At 39.8% G+C, this 19,606-nt stretch overlaps 1 protein-coding gene and 1 long non-coding RNA gene across 2 annotated transcripts in view; one reads left to right on the forward strand and one right to left on the reverse strand.

The window, feature by feature from the left end:
* Positions 1-13,387, forward strand: part of LOC308185664 — a 43,542-nt gene extending 30,155 nt beyond the window's left edge. The window contains exon 4 of the long non-coding RNA XR_013943537.1: positions 1-13,387. This is a non-coding gene — a long non-coding RNA (uncharacterized lncRNA).
* TMEM167A (transmembrane protein 167A) overlaps positions 13,149-19,606 on the reverse strand; it is a 21,299-nt gene continuing 14,841 nt past the window's right edge. Inside the window, exons 3-4 of the mRNA XM_080574082.1 lie at positions 17,451-17,485; positions 13,149-14,392 (exon numbers count right to left, since the gene is read on the reverse strand). Coding sequence (XP_080430208.1) covers positions 14,322-14,392; positions 17,451-17,485 — 106 coding nt within the window. The 3' untranslated portion in view covers positions 13,149-14,321. The remainder of the gene's footprint in view (positions 14,393-17,450; positions 17,486-19,606) is intronic.

A 19,606-nucleotide genomic window follows, 5' to 3' on the forward strand; every position in this document is an offset into this window, starting at 1 on the left:
GCTGCTTGTGGAAAGGAGCCCACCAAGTAGAAGACAAAAGAGCAAGAAACAATGGTCAAAGAAAACTAAGTCCTGAGAAAACAAAACCAGTATTCTTTCTACAGTGTTAGAGTTAGCAAAGCAGCAATGTGGAATATCTATCCAGTAGGCCTCGATTATTGTTAGTTTTCTGTCAGAAAAGGAGGAAAATATGGAGCAAATAACCTAGCAGCTGTGCCAATTTCAGGTGAGATGCTATGTCTATTAGAGTTAGCAGGAATAGTGTTATTCAAGTTATCCTCTAAGAATATACTGGTGATAATCTAAGATCTGAGGAAAAAGAAGTGTTACATGTGAAAATGAAACTGGAGGAGGTGGGGGACTTCCAGGTATAAGTATAAAAACCATTATTATCACAAAACAGGGCACTGTTCTAAATGGATTCATGACGCTGTATTTGTGCCTTTGACTTGAATTATGGTGGAACAATTTTGTATCAGTTGAAGAAGTGACCTTAGATATGAAAAACATTTTGGTCCTGTTTGGGTCCTATTGACAATATATTTTAGGAATTGCCCTGTTAACAATGTATTTTAGGAATTGACAGTTGTCAGATCTATCCTCAGTACAATATACTCACTCGTGTGTATCCAGAAACTCTTAAAATGCAAACACAAAGGAAAACCCAGGGACCAGAGTGTTTTAATTCTACTTGTGTGTGTTTCAGATTTACATGCTTCCTCATGCCTTCGGTAGATGCACACTTTTCCTCCTGTGTAAGATGCAACTCTCTCCCTAGTCCACATGCACGTGCTTGCCAAAGCATGTTGCTAAACTGCTTCCATTAGTATTGTTGTAAATCACAAGGACAGCTAAGATTAGTTAGCACTTTTGGAAGAGGGATAGTATACAATTGGATATACTTCTAGTCATTCCCTATCATCTGGTAACATGTGATGCATTTGTGAATTGTAAATTTTGTAGACATCAATGTTGGATGAGAAGTATCATTCTTTATGCTTAGAGAGAATAGAAAAGTTTTCTATTTCCTTCAAAACAAATGTTTTCGTGTATTTTATTTCGAAATAGGGAGCAGTACTGCCTTTTTGGAGATAAAAACTTAATAAGTGTCTTATTTTTAGTTGTAGACCTGGTAACTTACATTTTTATCCCAAGCATTGAAAACAACACACTGTTAGAATAGAACATTTTTGAAAGCAAAGCTGATTTAGACATCCCAAGCAAGTTTGCTCCAGGTGGGTGTGCAATACTGAATAACAGCTTTGAACATGGAAATGGCCAAGAGTTGCAGCAGCAGAACAGCAGAATAACATAGTATGTGACAATTATTTTTATAATCTGTGATCATGTTATAAAATGTCTTCTTAAAGCTATCCTGCTTTGAGTTATTTTTTTAAAATGATAGAGTACTGAACTGCTGAGTTTAAATCAGTTAGTGCTCGGCTAGAAGGCTTTTGAGCAGATCCCTCTCCTTCAGCAAATATACCCCTCTCTCTCCACATATGAAAATGTAACTTAGAGAACAGTCTTCATATTACTTGGTGCTAATTAATGGTCTATCAATGGTCTTGTCTGTCCTGGAAAATGAACTGGGTAATGTATTTCTTTCCTGTTCTGAGCTGCTAGGTCTTTTTTTGCATGCTTAATGCCAAATGCTACTCCCTATAAAACACGGTGTATTCTCACATTGTTATATGAGAGCAGGTCTAAGTCCTCCTCTAAAAATGGTCTAAAACTTTGTTTGCTGATAGCTGAGTTGTTCCACCATGCCTGCAGGCGTGAGAGGACACAGACAATGAGGATGCTGTAATGCAACAGTTTTCCAGGTTCCCTGCTTCTTGCCCCAGGGTGAGACCTGCAGGTGTTGAAAATAAATAAAGGAAGCATAAGGGCTGCTGTCTGCCGGCTAAGCACCCTACTACCATTTTGCACCAGGACCGCCAGAATGTACTCCGTTTTGATCATAACCCTGTCAGCCTGTCTGCTGGGGGCACTACCTCAAACCTAGTGGGCAGAAAATGGGGAAATGGATAACCTTGAATTTGCAATGCAGGGATGTGGAGCACTTCTTTTTATTTTTGACACCATTCTGCCTCATTTTGTGCCACCAGAAAGATGAAAATAAAATGGGTCAAGTGCAGAGAAACTGCAACAAAAGGGTAGGCAGGATCTTGTGTTTATCTCTATGCACTGAGTACTGGAAGGGAACTCAGCAGATCATCACAGAAAACCTCCCAGACAGACTTAAGTTCATGCATAACTTAATGAGTTTTTTTTGTTGTTGTTGTTCTGTTTCTCTGTTATTTGTTTCTTTGTTTTGTTTTGTTTCCAGACCCCTAGAAGATGCCTTAGTGTTTTTAACTAAGGGTGGAATCACTGTACAAAATATCTCTGGTGATAACTTGACCGGTTTACTTTAACAAGGCCTTTAATTGTTTCTGTGTCAGTTTCCCTATCCACAGAATGGTATCTACAACCAGGAGTATTTTACACTCAATTATTCTAATTTCAAAATCCTTGAGATTGCAAGTTTAAAAAAAAAAATAAAAAAATTAAATATTGTATTAGGAGGCATGGCAAAAGAAACCCTTCAGTTATTCCTAAGGATCAAATGCTGTAATGTAGCTTCTAGAGCTGGATTTAGAAGGATAAAAGGAAAGTTCAGACACGGCTGCTGCTAAGCTCTGGAGCTTGCTGCTATATATCTGTGCCAGTTTAATGCTGTCTGACCAGAGTCCACTTAACCTTGTCCGACCCCTGGGCCTCAGGTGGCTTCTGCAGTCCTGGCGGACCAAACATTGCTCTGCTACCTGGCTCAAGTGGGTGATGTTGACACAGATGTGCTCTGAGAGGTCCCAAACATCTTTCAGCTTTGACAGTGTAACTGTTCTAGGAGTGATTTTGCGTTAAGAAGGGACAGGACCTTGCTGCATTTATTGAGCAAGTTGGAAGATGTATAATGAATGTGTTATGGCCTAAGAGAACAGAGATAGCTTTCTACATATAAATCAAAATTTATCTTTCTGTGCTGGGTGACAGTAGACTGCTCATTCACACATTCACCAAAGCCACTTTCAAACATAGATTTTTTGGAAAGTGTTGGTTGACTTCATGTTTAACTATAAACAGTGGGAGTTATACCTATCTTGCATAATGATGAAAGTATTCGGAAATAGTGGCTCCCAGGTTACACACACTGAGTAGCAAAAAGCAGTGCTTGCTACTCATATAAGATCTCTCTGTAAGTAATCTGGAGTTACTGCCTTGATTGTGGCAGGACATAGGTGAAAGACAACTGTTTCTGTTTACCTAGACAGAAGAAGACCTAGGTTCTTCATTTGCCTCTGCATTGGGCAGCTCACCTCCTCTCTGGGGACTCCTCTAACCCTGGCCATGCAGAGCCGGTGGCAAGACACTTTGCAGTGCTCACCATAAAGCTGGGTAGCTCCCAGGCAGATGATGAAATTTATTGGATGACTGAAGTATCACAAAAGGGTGATCTAGTCCATGCTCCTTGTTTTTTCCTGCTTGTTCTTAGATCTGTTCCTTACATCGATTTTTGGTAGGTATTTTCTTTTTCTCCATCCCTGCCCCTTCTCTGTGAGCGCTACATGTTTCACACTGCTTATCTCAAATCAATGGGATGGTTTTGGAACTAGTGTGTCAGTCTCTAATTGAGCACAGACCATCTGCCTGGGGAAGAATTGCAGGGGAAAATGCTAACGTTAAGGAGGTCCAGAGCCTAACCAAAAAAATAGCGAGGTCAATGTTTGCAGGACATGGGCTGCAGTAGACATATAAACTGTATGGTCGCATATTGCTTATGATGGTGCAAAAACTGGTCTTAAAAGGCTCTTTGCTTGCTCACTTCTCCACCTGGTATCTGAACCCTGAGACTGGTAAAAGGCAGGTGGGGGCACTGGGCTTGCTAGGACACAATCTGCTGGCTCAGCAAGGAGTTGATAAATGACTCCCCAAGAATAGTGAATTATTTGGTAATGGAATTGAAGAGGACCAAGCTTCCATTCCTGCCCTCAGGTCACAGCACTGGAGCACTTCTCTGTGTATTATATTGTACTTTATTATGACAAGGAGTGATGAGGTCTGTTTGTATATGCACAATTCAGAGCCCCTCACAGAGGCATACTAAATAAATATAATAAACTTGTCATAGGGAGCACTTTTGTGGTTTCTGAACTGTTTTTCCTTTAAAACATATTTTCCAAACGTGAGGTGAGTAGTCCGAATGAGTTTAGGGAATAGCCCCCATTATGATGCTTGTGACCACATATTGAATCATTCTATCAAGTTTGCAAGCCAGCAAGATCATCAACTCACTGTACAAAAGGGAAAAGAATGGAAAAGCAAGAAATGCCTTGCTCTCTTATGTTGCACTGGATTGTGCTAGGAAGAAACTGTAGTAGCGTGGCCATCTTAACATCAACCAGATAAAAGTGAGGGTGAAAAATACAGGACAGCTGGGAGGGAACAACGAAGGAAATTAAACTGGTTGGGTCTTCCCTTTTTAGAGAGATTTTGTCTTTCTGCTCTTAGAGGGTAGGCACTCTTCCTTGGCAGAGCTGGGCTGATGAGCTTGGTGTGGGTGGGTAAATCTCTCTCTGATTAGGTTCTCCTAGGGTCTGGGGCTTACTAGCTGAGTTGTCCAATAATGCCCTCTAGACACAAGGCTGGAGCATCAGTTTGTTTCTTAACTTTTTTTTTTTTTTTTTAATGGAGACTATTACACCATAACCAGCCCCAGGATGCATACACTGGTTAACATAGCTTTTATGGCTTATGTATGCATAATCTGGCATGACTATGTAGTATTTGGTATCAACCAAATGCAAAGTGTTGTGCATCAGTTGTTTCCAATCATTGCACACTTTCCTCTGTCTTCTGTAAACAGTGACTAGGTTCTGTCAAGCCATTATGAATTCGTTAACTGGTGTTTTGTAGATGCAATTGCAGTAGTTATTTATGGATGGATTTCAAATGAAGAAAAGGATGCTGTCTTATAGACCAATGTAAGCTACTTTACATTCACAGAAAGCTGCACACAAGAGGAGAAAGCTGTTTAGGAGAAGTGTGTACTCCAACCTGGTACTACTTTGGTACCGGAGCAAGTGAGAAAGAAGAAATTTCAGTGTGCCAGTGGAGAAGGAAAGAGTTTAAAAGGCTGTAAAACCAAAGTGAAAATCTGTGGAGATATGAGAAGGACGGTGGTGTGGTCAAGCCAACAGACCAGGAAATGACCTGAAGCAGCTGTTTCAGAGGATTTGTTCTCCCTTGTGAAGAGAAAAGGTCACAGAATCACGGAATTGTTTGGGTTGGAAGGGACCTTAAAGACCATCTAGTTCCAACCCCCCTGGGACACCTCCCACCAGACCAGGTTGCCCAAGGCCCCATCCAGCCTGGCCCTGAACACCTCCAGGGACGGGGCATCCACAGCTTCTCTGAAAAACTTATTCCAGTGCCTCACCACCCACCGAGTGAAGAATTTTTTCCTAATAACTAATCTTAACTTACCCTTCTTTAGTTTAAAACCATTCCCCCTTGTCCTATCACCACACCCCCTGACACAGAGTCCCTCCCCTGCTTTCCTGCAGTCCCCTTTAGGCACTGGCAGGCTGCTGTGAGGTCTCCCCGGGGCCTTCTCTTATCCAGGCAGAACAACCCCAACCCCCTCAGCCTGGCTCCATAGGAGAGGTGCTCCAGACCCTTGATGATCCTCGTGACCCTCCTCTGGACTCACCCTATCAGACCCCTGCCCTTCCTGTGCTGGGGCCCCAGAGCTGAGCGCAGGGCTCCAGGTGGGGTCTCACAAGAGCAGAGCAGAGGGGGACAATCCCCTCCCTCGCCCTGCTGGCCACACTGCTTTTAGTGCAGCCCAAGGTATGGTTGGCTTTCTGGGCTGCAAGCACATATTGACGGCTCATGTTGAGCTTCTCTTCAACCAACACCCCCTGGTCCTTTAGGCCTTGGGATTGCCCCAGCCCAGGTGCAGGACCTCGCACTTGGCCTTGTTGAACTCCATGAGGTTTGCACAGGCCCACCTCTCAGGCCTGCCCAGGTCCCTCTGGATGGCATCCCTTCCCTCCAGCGTGTTGGCCGCACCACACAGCTCGGTGTCATCGGCAAACTTGCTGAGGGTGCACTCGGTCCCACTGCCCGTGTCACTGACAAAGATGTCAAACAGCACCGGTACCAATACTGACCCCTGACGAACACTGCTGGTCACTGATCACCTGGACATTGAGTTGTTAACCACAACTCTTTGAGTGTGACCATCCAGCCAATTGCTTACCTATGTCTCTCCAACTATGAGACAAGGATATAATGGTGGATTGTGTCAAATTCTTTGCAGAAGTCTAGGAAGGTCCATTTCTCTTACTTTCCAGAAGTCGCCATGAATCCAGACACCAAAATCTTTTCCATGCCTATGGACTCTTAAGGAAGGATATGATTAAGCTATCAAATTGATGTTAAAAGTTGTTCCTTGGCAGGCAGATTCACATTCTGTGCAGGGAAGTGATGGAATAGGCTGAACACTGCAAGCTCATAAACTTTCCTTAATGAGGAAATCAGTTGAAGGCCTGTAGCCCCAGGCACATTGTTAGCGATGATGATAATTTTAAATGCCATCTTTGATATCAAGATTTTATGTCTCTAGTAAATAACAAACAATTCCAATGTCAAATGTCAAAAATGGTTTATTAGTATGAAGGGATTTTTTTTTTCTCTCTTCTGAAGTGTTACCAGTTTGTGAGAATCAATCACGAGAATTAGGAGTTAATGTTTGTTCCAAAGAAATGAAGATCTGTGTGTCACTTGGCCTCCTTTATTGCTTGAAAAGGGTGGGGGAAGGAAAAAAAAATGTTTAATAGGAAATCAAAACTGGTTTGTGAGTGTGTGTGTCTTGTTTGGCTTATTCATGACTGTGATACACATGTAAAATATGTTGGTGGTGCTCTATAGTCAAAAAAGCAGCTTGCCAACGCTGTAAAATTACTATTTATTTCCTTTTAATTCCACTGGGTGTGACATTTATGTCCAAATACATCTATCATTTTGTTGGACTTTTCTTTAGGCCTACTACAGCCCTGAAAGGTTATTTAAGTTTTTACATGTGGGAATGACCAGCTGTGAAGACTTTAGAATTGAAAGGGGTACTTTTATATTTTGACCTGACTCGACTTTGCTTTAAAACAACAATTATTCTGTGTTTTAAAAGAAGTCTTTTTTACAGAACAAATTAAATCATATATAATTTTACCCTTTTAAAATCTCATTGTCTTTATTTAGGGGAAAATGCTGTATATTTTAATAACAGAATTTGTAAAAAGTAAATGCTCTCATATGGTATGATGGTATCATCTGGTACATAATAGACTCCCCTGATTAGTTTATATGTGATGTAAATAGATGATGTAGAGGATGCAGAAGATGTCAAGGGTTCCGGTGCACCATGTTTGGATTATATGCATTTATGTCGTGTTGAAAAAGAGATCGGTGTCATGCCATGGAGTTTGAATTAGGCCAATGCAAATTGGTGAATTAGTCTACAAATGAACTGGTCTACACAAATATAGCAATTTACTGAAATGACTGTGTCACTGGATATGCCTACAGCTGTGCTGGAGACGGATGCTGACCGCTTCCCACTCAGCTGAGTTGGAGAGAAGAGCCTCTCTCTTTGTGGTGGAGCTTCCAAGTGGCCCTTTCAAGTAACGGAAATGAAGTGATGCGATGAGGCTCTCACAGAAAGTTTTGCATTTGACAGAGCAACCCATTAATTAATTTTATCTCGTGTATTGACATACCAGGAGATAGCAGAAATATCTGTGTGACTGGAAATGTTTATATTCAGATCCTTGAGAAAATGTTGGTGTTTCCCTCCAGTACTGGTGGGAATTATGTGAGTTCATAGCCTTGTGGAAGGTTTCTCTGACTTAGGTTAATGAAGCACTTGATAATCTCCCTAAAGTCAGTGGTTCCTGTGAAGTAGGAAGCAATGGGTGCGCTGTACTGTCAAAGTTGTTTTATTTCTGAACTCCCTTGAGTGAAAGCTCAGTGTGACTTTCTGTTTCATAAGAGGAGCTTAGGCTCTGCTTGTGCAATAGTCAAACAGAATGGTGCACGACAAAGTGAGGGGTTACTTGCTAAGGACTACCTGTGATCAACACACCAAAGAACAGGCTATGAATTTTGAAAAAAAAAATTTCTGGAGAGACATTATGTCTTGTCTGTTATTGATCAACTGAAAAAAAAAAAAATAGGTATGCCTTTGGGCACATAAGCCCTTTCAGTTTGAAACAGTAAAGGTGACTGAAAGCTTGGTACGGATTATTTCTTTGTGTGAGATTTCTCACTTCAGACCTGAAAAAGATTCTGCCTTCACAAGCGTTTTTCTTTTTCTAGCTGCCAGCTGGTCTTGCAGAATGAGTATATTTCTCCACACATTCTGCCTTTCTTATAACCTTGGGATATCATGAATAAAAGTATTATTTATAAAATATAAGAACTGTAGTCAAGCAACCAACTATATAGGCTATATTTTCAAGACTTTTTACAACGCCTAGGTGTATCTTCAGCGTCCATCATGCTGATTATATTGCATTACAGAAGCTGAAGGAAAACTACTTTTCAGCTAGTCAAGTGTCATCAAATACATGTGGAACCTAATGCTCATCAACTGTGACGAGAATGAACAATTATGTTGAAGTAAAACAAGAGAAAATGCAGGAAAAAACAGGCTGAAAAACCTTTAACTAGGGATGTTTTGACTACATAATCTAAAATTGCTGCATGAGTGCAACAAGCAGGTTTAACTCACAGTTCCCTGGATTCTGTTTTTATTATTATATATATATATATATATATTTCCCCAAGATTAGCATTTTAAACTATCAGGAAATGCTGTTTTTCTTTTCCCATGGAGTAGTTAAGATGTGAAAGGGAGAAGGGGGGAAGGAATGACAAGATCACAGGGAGCTGTTCTAAGCATTAGCTGCTGGGCTCTCCCCTTAGTGTCAGTAGGACGGAAATGGAGGTTTGGTGTCTGTGCTGTTGTTTTTGATCTCCTGTTGAGACACTGGGAAGAATTGCAAGGGGTGTCTTTAATTTCAAGCAGTAATCAGAGAACCAGGCACGTTTTGGGGGATTCAGCAGAGGGGAAACACCAGTCACACTACTGAAATGGACAGTAATCCTTGCTGTATTTCTAATTAATGGTCCACTGCAAAACGGTGTTTCATGCTTGGCTTTGCTTCTGGTGGTTGTAGAGAATGATTGCAGGTTGTTTCATTTGTGAATGGTACATTGTCTGCACAGGCAACACAAATTGTTTCAGCTGGTGAATGAATTGAAAGAACAAAAGCCTCAGTGCACTAAAAGAATAATTGTTTCCTCTACTGCACTGCAACTTCACCTCTTGGCGACAGCGTGTTTCCATTGCTCACTGGCTGCGGTTAGTGAGGTAGAAAGGGCATTGCAGAACAATAACATTGTTCCGAGCACATGAAATCTTCCAGTCATCCCTTGGATTCTATTTTTTGTTTCCTCCTCCAGTACCTATGCCTGCCCATTTGCTTATCAGTCCCTCCAGAACATCGGAGCCTTACGGTGATCCCATTTCTTACTCATGCTTTACTCATTTCCCAATATGGCTGTTGCTGCTTTTCAAGTTAGTCGTCCTAAATCCCTGCTTTGAATTTGAGGTCATTTAGAGTGCAGTCACGGATGGAAGTTAGTATACCATTAATGCATAGTGAGTACATGCAATGACATAAAATGTTTTGGCTATTCAAAGAACAACACACCACGTTTCAGGTTTTACCACATGAATTCCTTATTACTCGCATCGTTAAGCAGTAAATTTGGATGTGCACAGCACATAGACTGCCACATTCTGTTCAAAGTTGCAAATGTGTGCCATTTTAGTAAATTCTAGCTTTGTATACCTTAAGAAATAACAATACAGCTGTGGCAGCACACAGCTCAGTTCAGAGCTGGTGCCTGAGAAGGGAATGGTTTGCAGACGGACTCCCACTCTTGCCTGTAATTATGTGAAAACACAAGATGGCTCAGGTATGCCTGTGTGAGTTTCAATCACAAATGCAAAATGCTGCATAGCAAAAGCCCCCATCATGTGCCAAACACAGGATGTAGAATCCATGCAGATTCCTTCTGCTGGTTCAATTCTTTGAACAAAGACTTTGTGTTTTTCAAGTTGTATAATCTTGATCTAGTGCTTGCTGTCTTAATGGAAAGTGCCTTTTATGTTCCTGCATTCTGCTTGTTAACATTAAATGCAGGGGTAGAAAATGTTAAGTTGCCAGCAAAATGCTGTCCTTAGCTTCATAACTTCAGCCACTCATAGAAGGAAAATACATAATTTTACTGCAGCACCTTACCCTTTTCACCCAACTGAATGCCGATTTAGTAGTTTCTGAAAGTGCTCTATATGTGGCAAAACGACTTGTTCTGGGACCTACCTGTTTTCCAGGAGTGTGCAGGTATCTTCTGCTGCAGCCATCTTCCCTCACATTTCCTGCCTGCACCTTCCTCATTACCCACTTCGTTACCCCACTGTTACAAGCAGGATGCTCCAGCTACCTATCTAGTCTCTTTGCTCATTCCTGGAGAAAAACAATTGGGATTCCTCTCCTGAGCTGCATTTAAAACCACAGCCTAAACCACCCTCACCTTTCAACAAGAGCGTGCAACATGTAGAGATGGGGAACCTTGCTGACAGAGCCACTGCCCGTGATTTTTAGATATAATGATGAGGTCCCAATGTGGAAGTACTTTTCTAGACCAGTAGGCACAACTATAGCTTAAGTCATATTTAATCACTATTACATATGTTCCCTTGTCCACCTTCCAGCACCTCTAAATAGGATAAGGCCTCCATAGACCCACTGGGGCTCTAAACTCCTGCACCTCATCCAGGAGTTCCTGTTCCTGTCTTCTCACTACCTTTAATAGCCATTACCTGCTGTTTCAAGATAATGTAAAATGCTACAGTGTGTGTAATCTGTTATTCTAGTCTACATTAGCACCTACAGCACTTGGGTAAGTACTTCACTTCGTTCTCCACTTGGTCTAGGAATCAGAGCAAAGACTGAGTTCAGGAAAACACTATTTTCACTGACGACTCTTGTGATAGAGCTCCACTGGACCCCATTTACTGCACTTTGAAAATGACACATTTCAGAATCAAAGTTTAAGGATGACTTGTAAAGTTTTACTGTGTGTGCAATGTTATGCTCTCCTCTTCCTTCTCACAAGAGTTACACAGAATCACACAGAATCACAGAATGGCTGAGGCTGGAAGAGACCTCTGGAGGTCATCTGGTGTAACCCCCTGCCCAGCACGGTCACCTAAAACACACGGCACAGGATCGGATCCAGGCGGGTTTTAAATATCTCCAGGTAAGAGACTTCACAACCTCTCTGTGCAACCTGTCCCAGTTCTCTGTCACCCTCACAGTAAAGAAGTGCCCCCTCACATTCAGCGAGAACCTCCTGTGCTTCGGTTTGTGCCTGTTGACTCTCATCCTGTCACTGGGCACCACTGAAGAGTATGGTCCCGTTCTCTTGACACCCTCTCTTCAGGTATTTACACGCATTGATGAGATCCCCTCTCAGCCTCCTCTTCTCCAAACTAAACAGGCCCAGCTCTCTCAGCCTCTCCTCGTATGACAGCTGCTTCAGTCCCCTCATCATCTTAGTAGCCCTCTGCTGGGCTCGCTCCAGTAGCTCCACGTACCTCTTACACTGGGGAGCCCTGTGTCTTCATCAAATGTCAGTAATTTGCATGAGAAAAAGAGCTGAGAAAATAAACCAGCTTTAAGATTCTAACACGGGAAAACATTATTTTCTTCGTATCTTAAGACAGTAAGAGATGAGGTATCATTCTCTGCAAAGCCAAAACTCTGAAATACAAAGAACTTACCCTGAGGCGAACACCTGCCTAAAGCAGTCATTTCAGAACAACTGACATTTGTCAGAGCTTAAAGATCCTGGGTTTGGATGCTTTTACTAGAGGCAAATGTTGAGCAGACCCATCATACACAACGCTTATCTCTGGCTATGATCATTTCTAAAGCTTGCACACAACCCGCTTCTGAACTTGTGTATTGCCAGCAGGTTCTGAGAAATGTGTTCTTTACTTAGCCGCTAAAGTAGTAAGTAGTGTTGAGCAACTCTGCAGCTAGAAAGCCGTGAATATCCTTTAAAAGTCACAAAAGGATAAGCAGAAAAAAAAAAAATCAAAGACGCATCCACTAAATATCTGTATTTAGGACAAAATGAAAAGTTGTTGTAAAGAAATAATTTTAAGGATTGAATTACATGTGATAAGTAGGAAGAGGCCTGTTTGCTTGAACTTCTTCAACCATAAAATGCTGTGAACAGGAAAGGCCTTTGTAATACAGTGCCTTCTTGTCAATGGTTTTTGGATTCTCTAGGTTTAAAAAAAAATTCTTGGGTCATTTCACTGGTACTCCTAGTCACAGATAAACACAGAGATTACTAAGAATTAATCTGACAACTAGGACAGCTTTAGATGCATTGGAGATGTGTATCTACAAACAACATTAGTTATGATAAAGTCCAATAAATGTTAAAAACTAGAATGTAATTGCTTAATATATAAAGTTATCGGATGATTCTTTACATATTTTGAACATGCATACACCTGACATTCAAAATCCAAGTCTCCTTAGCAGTTTCCCTCCCCCCAGCTGTAGGAATGACACCTCTGAAACCCACAATTGGTTTGCTTTGATGCTACATTTTGAAAAGTATCCACATTTAAAGGTACAGGACCAGACTTGGGACCTCTCCCAGATCTCCTGCTCAGCTTAAAGCTTGTATCTGGGCACACTGTGGTCATCACCATACAGCTCTGTACTCTTCTGAACCTGCATGGTTTACAGTCTTATTTATTTGGTGCAAAATGGAGAAAGCTATTTTCCCTGTCTGCAGATTAGAAATCAGTTTTTTATAACAGATTATTTGTGATGGTGATTTAGATTATGCAGGTATACATGGGATAATTCCAAAGCTAACTAACAATCTTTTCTAAGTGCAGGGTGATTTAGATCTATGAAACAAGTTTTTCAAGCAAAAATGACAACAGGTACCTTTCAGTGTGTTTTATTGCCAGCTAAGCTCGTTCTGATCACGCACATTTTTAGAACAAAAAAAAGTACTGCTGACAGACAACTCTCTCAAACGCAGTCAATATGAAGTCATGTAGCTGTCTGGTATAAACACACCTGTTAGGCACTATTAAAATAAGTTACTAAATCAGTAAAAGTTTGAAAAATTATAGAACAAACACTAATGGCAGGTATTTATAAAGATAACCTATTTTTTTTAATAAAGATAACATAATAATAAGTGTAATCTAATTTAGTTGTTTTCTTTAACCTTTAGAACATTGGGACATGCAACTTCTGTACCTGCAGACTTCTGAGAAGCTAACCATTCACTCAGCTAATTTAACAACCTTCTATTAAATGCATCAAAAACAGTACGAGCCACTAGAATCTTTTTGACACAATTTTGAAAAAATGGAGAATGATTTATCTGAGAGTTAGATTTCTAAAGATGAATACATATATTTCACAGAGTAGTCAAGGTTGTCAAATCCCACGTATGTGCATCCTCAAGAGATAGTCTGACATCACTACAATAATGATCCCAATCCCTGCCTTTATATATATTTCATCTTGCCAATAAAAATATTGATAGATTATTTGAGAAATTTCAAGTTTACAAAATAAAAGTTGAATGTAACTTAAACAAGAGGTCGTGCTTTAAGCATGTGAATATACCTATCACAACATCATAGGATTTGTTCAGACAGTAAGAACCAAAAATACTTCTGTAAACATATCCTGTAATGTTCTTCATTCTTGTAAGAGTGGTCTTATTGCTATTGCTAGATATGTAATTTTTTAAATTTCTTTTAATAGGTCTATCAAACACAAACATTAAAAGTCTATTCAACTGCATGGTGTAAAATATACTCCCGTGGAACTCAGATACACAACAGACACCTTTTCAACAGTTACATCAGCAGTGTCAGTACTGATGTGACATTAGAATGTACTTATACTGGAGTTAGTTACATTATGATCACTAATACTGTACATGATGGTCCATTTGGAGGAAGAGGGTTGTCCACAAAGAGACAAGATATCCAACATAGATGAGGAGAGTAGACGACACTTCCCAAAGTTTTCCTGCCAGAAGTTCTTCCATGCTTTGCTGTTTGGTAGTAGGGCACAGGAGACACTCTCCAGTTGCTACTGTACAAAGAGGATGCTGAAGGCCATCACCACACAGCACACAGCTACATATGGGCTCTTCCGTTCACCTTGGGGTGGGGAGGACAAAACAAAACAATCCAGGCATAACTAAATAGATCTAGGCGGCTCCTAGCCTAACACTGCAATTATCACATTGCATGTGCAAAGTAACACTGAACACTTCTAGCTGGAGAAATGCTGTTACAAATACAGTTGTGCACTGGGGAAGAAAATGCATGGGAGTGGGGAAACTAAGTTGTAGGACAGGGTATATTGCCCCATATAAGGACAGAATTGGCAAGGACTTCTGTCTTATTAGTAACCATCTTTTCTGAGATGCCATTTCTGGGAAAACATTAAAGAAAAAATACAGTATGTCATTGCTATCCCTTAGTGCCAGAGAGTCAAGAGGCAGGCACCAGAAAGCTAACCAAGACACCGGATCTTTTCCTGGCTTTGTTCTCAGTTCTAAGAGCTAACACTGCTCAAAGGCTACTCCACGTCAGCTGAGAAGAGGTCTAACTCGATGCTGTCCGGCCATGATGGCTGCGTATGCAGCATGCATATTCTACATGTAGTATCATGTAGGAGCCAGCGAACTGGCTGGGGAACTCACAGCAGCAGACATGGCCAGATGCTTGTCTTTTTTCTTTACTAGGGAGACATAACATTGCTAGCATATGGAGAGGATCTGGTCCACAGATTTTCAGGTTAGTAATAAAAATGGTCAACAGACTGCACAAGGTGTACAAAGACCCCTACTGTTGATACTTTCAAATTAGTGTTATAGCTTTGCATGGCAGACCATTGACAAAAGTTAAGTTTGTCCAATTGGCAGACTTATGTTTGGTGGCAAATGCAATCAAAAGAGATCTGTTTTTACCTATTTTCATCCATAACAAAATGTTACAAACACCTCTGGCTCACCAAACATGGTATGGAAAAACACACAAAATCTTAGGTAGGGAACCGTAACATTGTCATGGGAACATCAGTAATATGAGACTGCTAATGATTTACAGGGATACTTCCTCCATTCAAACAGCCTGTAGTTTTTGCCCTTCTGCTTAGGCATCCCTCTTCACGAATCCATTGACTTTCCTCTGGAGGGCAGAGACACTCCTACACTGGATGGTACTTCCAGCCTACGAAACCATCAGAAGTGTTAACACCACTGTCTCTTTATGATGAGCAAATTCCTGTTTTGATGCGTTCAGAAGCATAAAGACAGAGTTGGAGCTGTTTGCTCTAAACAAAGCTCTATTTCCTCTTGCTGTGTACAGTCTTTTATCTTATTACAAACTTTTCTGAGATGCAATTTTCGGAGAATCAATAAAGACAAAAAAGAAGAAAACATGCCACAGCTCCCAAGTCCAGCATTAAGGTGTAATTCTTAGGAAAAGAGTCTCTTTCACTAGCAGGACCTTCAAATACAACAGTAACAAACTTTCCATAGGAAAAGAAAAAAAAAAATACTTGTAGCGACACCTCCCATAAGCAAGGGTGACTGCCACAGTGACATTACAAGATGTTGTCATGATCTGGCATATATTTAATTAAACTTCAAATAACTGAATGAATTAATGTCTGCAGTTTCACATCTGTTTAAAATAAATTTTTGAGGAAGTCCAACTCCTACAGTTTAGAGTATTACAATTTTCATATGGGTTATACTTTCCTGCTCTTAATTTTCTTGAAAGAGAAATCATCATGTGGCAGGATTAAACATCATTTTGCACAACTTTGTAAATACGTAACCACTTGCTGATTATTAAAATCTTATGCACATGTGAAAAGGTTGTTTAAACATTCTGGGCAAGTTATACATAAAGGAAGCCAGTGGGCATTTTCATTTTTAAAAGCCTACACTTTCCTCCATGTCTTTTGTGACTAACTCAAATAAAATCCCCTTCAAAACAGATTTCCCATAACGAGTGCATTGTAGTGTTATGTAAGGAAATATATAGGAGGAATGTTAAGATGTTGCTTCACTTCTCAGCCTGGGAGAAAGTAAAATCAGATCATTCCAAATGTAAACTGAAAAGAAATTACTGTTTTACATGAATAAGAGAAAAGAAAGCAGCTCGGTGTGGGGCACAAGAGTGCATGTATTACCTTGGATGCAGCAAATGTAGTTTATTAAAGTTACTACGTTATGAGAGAGGAAGATTAACTGCAGTTCTTGACTTTATCAAGTTGACAGGGACCTTGTAAAACCTTTTGTGTACTCTTTTAAATGCGTTTTAAAACTATTTGCTGTGCACGGCTAATAGAAAAAAATAGGCTTGCACTTAACTAAGTGAAAAAGAAGGTGGTGAAGTAAGGTAAGGTGTACTCTCCAACCTTGAACAAACACTAATGCAGCTGAAATTTAGATTTATTTTTGCTAGTATAGCTCAGAATTCATTTCTAACAGCTGCCAAATTACTGCTATCTTTCAATTACAGTATTAAAATTGGTTCTGCTATGTCCATTACCTAAATAGGACAATACCTGCAATTCATTTTAACAGCAGGTCTTCAGAAAAGGATGCTTTTTGCATCGGTGCATTTTGACATGCTGAAAAACACGTCACATTCCTTTCAAAGCCTGAGAATAAAGAAAGGGGAACCCAACATTTTTCTCTAGGGTCAATGACAAGTAGCAAAATCTATATTTACAAGTCCAATGTTTCTGCTCTGTATTAACAATGCCATCTGTAAAAGTGTTCTAATTATGCATTATTTTATTGTTTTAAATCTTATATATACCTCAATACTAAGACTGAATTTGGGTTGCATATTCCCATTTCCATTTCAAAATAAATCCAGAATAATGATGAAAATACATACAAATACCAATGCTATGGGAAAACGCCTAACACCAGGTATAACTGATCATCCTATACATAGATTCCACTTGAAACAAACAGCTTCAAGTAATTCAGAAGTACACAGAAACTTACAAAAAGACAGAAAAAGTCATAGCTAACCTCCCCTATCTTCGCTATATTTTACAGAGGTAAAACGTACATTTTTTAAGATGATTTGAGTATGGTTTTCACTATCACATTGGAACATTATTCTAATAAATAAGGCACACTATAGAAAAAGCATTGGTGTTAAAGATTTCAAAGAAAAAAATTACCAATCCTGGCGCATTTCCAGAATATTCCCAATAGTCTGCAAAGATAAAGAAATTGATTAGGCTCTTGATTTAATAAAATCATTTAAGAAATAAACTCAGCCAATTAATTTTCTTCCTTCCATGCTAAAACAATCCAAATAAACAGTTTTTCAAGCTGATGCTATTCTTAACATCAGAAAACACCACATACCGGTGTGGGTTACAAGCTACAACCCACAAGCCATGAAGTTCTTTCTAAGTCCAGCAAAGCTTTGGCATGCAAGAAAAACAAAAGGTCCATTTACTCAGTCTGTGTTCCATCAGAATTCCACATTCTACACTGAAGCAGATCACAGAGAAAATCATGAAAAAGAAGAAAAAAAAACAGAACTAGAAAACGAGAGTGTGAAGTGCCAACAGGCCTCCATGTTGCTGTATATGGATTTTCTTTTTTTAATGTTAGGTTTTTCTCAATCACATTTTCCTGCAGGTATAAGAGATGAGAAAACTGTATTTTAAATGTACTGCTTTGTAGTGTCTTTTATATTTCCCTTAGGAATTGCAGATAAAAAAAATTGCAGATAAAAAGTATGCACTTTTCAGCAGAGCATACTCATACATGTAATCTGGTATGACAGAATGCTTGCCTCGAAGTAAGTTACAAAACAATTCTCCAAGTTCGTTTTTACTTTTACCAAGGTTAACCTAGGTAAAGTCTCTCTAATCCTGCCCACCCAGGATATTAATGCTCACAACTGGAACTAAAAAAGGATGAAACCAGAATTCAACTATTCAGAGTATACCCAAAATGAAGTACAAGCATGTAGGCCACATATCTATAATTTCTCTGTGTAATTAGACTAATCTCACATTGACTACTCAAGAGGAATAAGAGAAGTGGAATGGAATCTTTAGAATTTCTGAAGTAAGACGGAAAGAAATACTGAGGTGTCCTGAAGCAGAAGGCAGTTTTCAGTCTTTCAAATATTGGTCAAAACTGTGTTGAAATCATGTCTACAGGAAAGTTTGCTTCGTAGCATGACTGGTTGCAGTGCAGTAAAAACATCTGGATTTGACTATATCAACTACACAGATTTAAGAACCAAAAAAAAAAAAAAATCCGTTTCTCTTTTTCCCTTCTCCTGACGTGTGTTAGCAGTAACCTCAGTGTACATTATTTCCGGGGCTTCGTCTACTACCTGCTGTGATAGCAGGTCTCCAGGTGCTTTCCCACAATACTCTGAACCCATCTCCACGCTACTCTGATTACCTGTCTTCCCTCTCCTGTTCCTGGACTTTCACAATTACATACTTTTTTCCTGTTTAAATGCAGATAGGTAGGTTTGGGCCACTTGCCCCTGCCTACTGTTGAAGTCACCATATCCTACATATCCTACTTTTTTTTTTTTTTTTAAAGAATTTGTGTTACTTCATATTTCTACCTGGAGCTCTTTTATCTTCATTTACTTCTGTATCTCCCTCTCTTTCCATTTAGCAGCCTCATGTTTATTTCTGAAATAAAGGTCTGGGGTTGAGCAGGTCAGAAACACAAGTTCTAAGAGGCAGCAAGTGACTGTAGCTCTCAAAGTGAAAGTGAAATGCCTTTTGACCAGTGTCTCTCTTGTTGACCAATTTCTTGCTAACAGCACTCCAGGCATTTGCATTTATAAAATACAACACATTTTTTCATTTATTTTAGATCATTTTACCTCAAGCCAAAAGTACTTTTATATAGTGAATGCTCATTCTTCTGCTTTTATATAATTCCACAAGCAGAAGTAATAATTCCTGCATGTAGACCATCACACACTTTTTCAGGCTAAGAGGTCATATAGTAAAATAACCCGAAGACATCCATGCCGTTTTAGAAGAGACATGCAGGAAATGGCACTTGTGTAAATCATTCAGAGCAAAAAATACAGCCCCAGAGTCCTAATGCGAACGGCACTCAAGAGTATTGAAACTGTTGTTATTCTCTGTAAAATGAAGATTTACAGATTGCATGCAGCAAAACCATTGCAAAAACTTCCACAGCTTGGCACCTCATGTTCGCACCTCTCACAAGCATGCCTGGGAACTCGAAGAAACAAAACATTATTGTCCTTTTCTTATGCATACTTGAAGAATTTTACCCAGGAAGAAGAATACTATCTTTTTCAGGCAGTCTACAAATCCGT

Source organism: Anser brachyrhynchus, assembly GCF_964034855.1.
Source record: "Anser brachyrhynchus genome assembly, chromosome: Z".
Taxonomy (NCBI): Eukaryota; Metazoa; Chordata; class Aves; order Anseriformes; family Anatidae; genus Anser; species Anser brachyrhynchus.